The sequence below is a fragment of the Phodopus roborovskii genome, unplaced genomic scaffold (assembly GCF_943737965.1).
Source record: "Phodopus roborovskii unplaced genomic scaffold, PHOROB, whole genome shotgun sequence".
Lineage (NCBI taxonomy): Eukaryota > Metazoa > Chordata > Mammalia > Rodentia > Cricetidae > Phodopus > Phodopus roborovskii.
In genome coordinates, this window is record NW_026125295.1 from 21955001 (window position 1) to 21960414 (window position 5414).

At 43.7% G+C, this 5414-nt stretch overlaps 1 protein-coding gene across 1 annotated transcript in view; it reads right to left on the reverse strand.

The window, feature by feature from the left end:
• Positions 1-1108, reverse strand: part of Nme9 (NME/NM23 family member 9) — a 20426-nt gene extending 19318 nt beyond the window's left edge. Inside the window, exon 1 of the mRNA XM_051201082.1 lies at positions 972-1108. Within this exon, the coding sequence (XP_051057039.1) occupies positions 972-1004 (33 nt within the window). The 5' untranslated portion in view covers positions 1005-1108. The remainder of the gene's footprint in view (positions 1-971) is intronic.
• Positions 1109-5414: the final 4306 nt, after the last annotated feature.

The window sequence follows — 5414 nt, forward strand, 5'->3', positions numbered from 1 at the left end:
AATCATGCTTAACTCTGAGAAATAGTATAAAACACCACTAACAAATATTATTCTCCCCCCCCCACACACACACCACAGGGGATAAAGGACATTAAAAGGTGAACTAAGAAGAACATGGGCTGTTGTGAGACACACACTGAGTGCATGCAGGCTGGCCTGAAACCATCTGGAGTCTCATCACCATAACTTTGCAGTGTATGTGTTATCTGCCCTGCTTCTGTACATGTTCAAAGAGGTTGAGGAAATGGTGCACAGCAGTAATGGGGAGAACTAGGCAGTGAGAATATACCTCAGAAGCCCCCCCACACACACACACGCATACACTCTGGAGTCCTAGGATGCCAAGGCCTTGTGACCCTTTGGAATATTTGCACAGCCTCACTTCACAGGTGAGCTACGTAAAGGGACCCTGTCTCAAAAACAATGAAGTACGGGGGTGGTTTGTCCTGTGTGCAAATGAAGAAAAACAGTGTACAAAGCAAATGCTCATCACACAACACATCTCAAGCCTTACTGTTTGAATAAAACAGTGCAGGGAAACTGTTCATCAAAGAGTCCACAGATGCATGCCCAAATCCAAAGAATGTGTGTGTGTGTGTGTGTGTGTGTGTGTGTGTGTTTGTGTGTATCATTTCTGCAACTATTATTCAACAGAAAATAAGCTTGGGGATTAGGCTGTTTGATCTGCTCTCGAATTTGTGGTTTTATGTCAATGCTCATTTGCATCTTATGGTTACAAAGCCCCAATAAGATCTTCTACCTTGGTCGGGTATATACTTCTATGTAAGGTTGTGTACTAGGTATGTATTCCCGATATTTATTTCTACTTTAACACAAAAGGGTAGGGCACCCAGGCTCCAGAACACGGCCACATACTGCTAGCAAGTAGGAAGTCGTTTTTTATATTGCACCCCACACCCACAGCACCCTCCCCAACCAAGTGCTGGGAGCTAGCGCCCCTAGAGGCTTACCTGCAGGGCCATTTCTTTCTTCTTGCTGCCCATGGCTCTCCAAGAAACCAAATTCTGTTCCTGGGGATTGTGCGGTTAGGGCGACAGCTGCGCACAACTTCTGTCAAACCAGCAAGCCTAGAGCCTCGTTTAAAGAGCTGATAAATCAATGAACGGATGCAAAATTCACAAAGACACAGACAGACGCCCTTCCCACCCCCGACGTCTTTTTCCTCCTCCCGGGGGCCAAGAGATCCCCAGGTTGTTTTGGGGGAAGGGAGGTGTCTACAAAGCCTCTTCACTCAGGAGCCCAAGGGCACCCGCAGGCAGCACCGGCATTTTGTCACATTATAGTGTCCACTGAAGAATTAGAGCCGATGAAGAGGGTCACGTAGTCCCTACAAGTCCCCGTGAGCTACTGGGAAACAGCCTCTGCAGACAGTATAGATACCAGATACTGGGGCCTGGACAAGGTCAGGAAGCGTCCAACTTGACTCTCAGCGTCTTCACGCAATGGTTGTCCTAGCAACCCAGTACCCAGCCCACTGCTGCCAGTGGCGAGCTCTCATTGGCTGGAGGAAACATCAGGTTCTAGAGGCACTAAGGTAAAGACCCCGTGCTCGGTGCAGCTGTATTCCCACCTCCAACCTACTCGCCGGCCAGAGTTGCTGTACAGTTTTTCATTCATCCATGACATCCTTGAGGGAGTGCCACGCCGGAGATGGCTTTTCAGGAATATGAGAGTCGTCTTTAAGTCTGCAAACAATTGTGAGTTCAAAGTGGGTATTAATCTAAGCATATCAAAAGTCTGATTTATACCATGAAAAGACAGTGTTTGAGTGTGGCTGAAAAGGTATTGGTCTCTCAGAGGTCCCAGGTTCGATTCCCAGCACCCACAAGGTGACTCACAACCGCCTGTAGCTTTAGTTCCAGGAGAGCCTAAGCCTCTTCTGACTTCCTCATTCTCCTGGCACTACATATGGGGCGCTTGCAAGTTCCACTGACAAGATACACATAAATAAAACAAATAATTCTAAAAATAAGAATTTAAGCGTGCTGCCAAATACATCACCGTGGGCTACCCTGCTTTTTATGCTCTTATTTAAAGAACTAGAGGGGGGCGCTTATTTATTTTTGTATGTATGAGCGTTTTGCCTGCAAATGCGTCTGTGTCTGGTGCCCAAGGTCGTCAGAAGAGGGCACCATATCGCCAAATCTTCTGGAACTGGAGTTACCGATGGTTCTGAGCCATTCTGTGGGTGCTGGAGTTGAATACAAACCTGGGTCCTCTGGAAGAGCAGCCCCTTTTAACAACTAAACTATTTCTCCAGCCCCTAAAACTTGGTCTTTTTATATCTGATAATATTAATGAGTGAGATTGTTTTGTTCAAAGGCAAATCTCTAGAAAACATACTTTTTAATTAGGCTTATGCTACGGAATGAGCTTACTATTTTCGCTTTGTATTAATACAAAAATGTCTAACTGCGGCTAGTAGGATGTTTTGGTCTGCAAGATTAACTCTCTCCTGCAAATCATGTTCTTTGCTACAAGGTGGTGGCTTGCTCAAAGGAACCCTTATGAGACCCAAATTAGCTTATCTTCATCAAACAGACCTGGCGCTGATGGAACTGTGCAATGAAGAACGAATCATCTACTAAACTGGGCCATGTGTCATCTTCCAGTTTTTCATCTTAAACGACAAGGAAATAGAACCACAAAAACAGAACTGAAAACATCTCAGTCAAACCGATCTGGCTGAATTCCCCATCTGCTACCTCCCCGCCCCCACACCTCTGTTTCTCATTTTTAATAAGGAATATAATTCTTGCCATCCAGAAATGTTGTACAAAAGATGATGTCTTTTGGCGTCTCTGAACACTAACATCAGGGTTGGGTTGCTGTGGAGTCGTGTCCTTTTCACAGTGTGAAATGGTACTGGGCAGCAGTTGCAGGCAAAGACCACAGTGCCCGCCCGCCCTCCCTCCCCTACACACACACACACACACACACACACACACACACACACACACACACACACATCCCTTGCATCCTGATGGCACTATTTGGTTAGTTTTTCTCAGTCAAATTGGAAGGGGTAGGTGGTCCTCTTTTCTTTCATTAGTTCACCTAGGCTGGCCTTAACTTGTGATTCTCTGTGGCGCCTGGGTCATAGGTATGGACCACCATAGCTCAATGAACTACAATTTACTAAAACTGTATGCCATATTCTGCTGTTTTCCCTTTGGCTTAGCAGCTGCGCCCGAATCTACTGATGATACTTTAACTATCTTCTGCAGATCCATAGCCCTACAGTCAGAGGCCCACCACTCAGATGGGATTTATGATCCTACTGGCACTCAACTATGTTTTTTATTTTTCAAGTTTGTTTCTTAATTATGCGTACATATAATATGCCTGCAGGCCAGAAGAGGGCACCAGATCTCATTACAGATGGTTGTGAGCTACCATGTGGTTGCTGGGAATTGAACTCAGGACCTTTGGAAGAACAGCCAGTGCTCTTAACCTCTGAGCCATCTCTCCAGCCCCCAACTAAGTCTCTATCATTCCATTTACCAATAAAGACTCAGCAGTCAGATGTTGGTGTGAAAACCTACTGGCTCAGAGATACTGAGAAGCAACCTTCTTTCCTTCCTTTTTAGCCAAAGACCCAGCAAGAGAGTATCTCTCCACTTGTCCCAAAACAAACGAACGAACAAACAAAAGACTGACTTTCCAAGCCCCTCCCTACTCCTTCTTGTTCATCTCTCTATTTGGTGTTGTGGCTTCTCTGTACTCCCTATGGACAATTCTAACTAGTGGCTGGCTTTGCTTTCTGATCCAAGGTTGATTTTAACACAGTCTTGGGTTTCACAGTGCAATCAAATAGCCCAAAACAATGTTCATTGCTTTTTTTTTTTTTTTTTTTTTTTTTTTTTTTTGTCCTAATAAATCTTTGCCTACCCACAGGTCATGAAGTTGTTGCTATTATTGTCTTCTAAGAGTTATAAAAGCAATAATTCTTGGAGTTATAAGAAAAACATATAATGAAAATAAGTATTACGAAGTTACCCCTAAGGTCCTCTAGAGACTGGAGGTGGTTTGGAATACTTACTCTACTTGCAGAGGACCCGAGTTTATTTCCTGATACCCACATGGTTGCTCCCAGTTGCCTATAACTCTACTTTCAGGGGATCCCTTAGTCCCTTCTTGTCACAGCTCCTGCACACACGTGGGACATATCCATACCCTCAGGCACCCACATACACATAGCTGGAGGGGGAAGTTACTTCTACATTTAGGCTTATGTTTCTGTGTCCTTATAGTCTTCCTCTGTTGCTCAGGCTGGCTGAACCTACCAGGGAGCTGCCATTCTAAGTGCACAGGATTCTGCCCAACTGCATTTCAGGTTTTAGCTGAAGGTTTTACTCTGATAATTGTTTCTTACTACAGTTGTAGCAAACAGCACAGAGAAATCATTTGTGTGCTCTGCCCAGTTTCTCTCAACGCCAATGTTTTAAAAAGTTATAGTACAGTATCACAAACAGATTAGTGATGGTGGTACAATTCACTCATCTCAGATGGCTCCAGTCCTGGTTACTGTGTGTGTGTGTGTGTGTGTGTTAAAAAAAAAAAAATCAGCTGGCTAGACCAGGCATGGTGGTGCACACCTTTAATCCCTAACACTCGGGAGGAGGCAGAGGCAGGTGGATCTCTATCAGATCCAGGTCAGTCTGGTTTACACAGCAAGTTTCAGGCCAGCCAGGGCTATAGAGTGAGACCCTGCCTTAAGAAACAAGTCAACTGATTTTTAGTGTGAGATTTTTAGGACAATTTTTGCTATTACTAGTCATTAGATAACAACTAAGATTACCTTAAAACCACACAGAGTCATTCACTTTTATCTTTTAAGTATACAGAGCAGTGTTTCTAATTATAGCATTTTCATACATGTTGTTTTCCTTTTCAACATCCCTTTGCTTATTTTTAACTACTTTGATTTTAATACAAACTTCAGAGTTAGCCTGTCAATACTTTTTGAAATTTTCTGTTAAATGTGAGAAGGATTGTGCTGACTCTAAAGATTAGCTTGGGGAGAACTGGCATTTTATTGATGCTCAGTTACGCAATCTGCAAACAGGGTGACCTCTTTAATTCTTCTTTCCAGAGCTGGGGATAGAACCCAGGGTCTTGGGCATCTAGATCAAGTTAAATCATCAGACTTCTGTTGTTCTTTTATTTCATCAGTATTTTCTAGTTGTTGAAAAATCAAAAGTAATTTGCGTCTCTCCCCCATTATTATTGAAATATTCTATTCCTTTAAAAAAGATTTATTTTTAATTATGAATATCACTTGGGGGGCATTGTAAGAGTGTCTGTGGGGGACAGAAAAGTCAGATTATCCCTGGAGCTGGAGCTGGGAACTGAACTCAAATCCTCTGGAAGAGCAGCAAGCACTCTCAGCC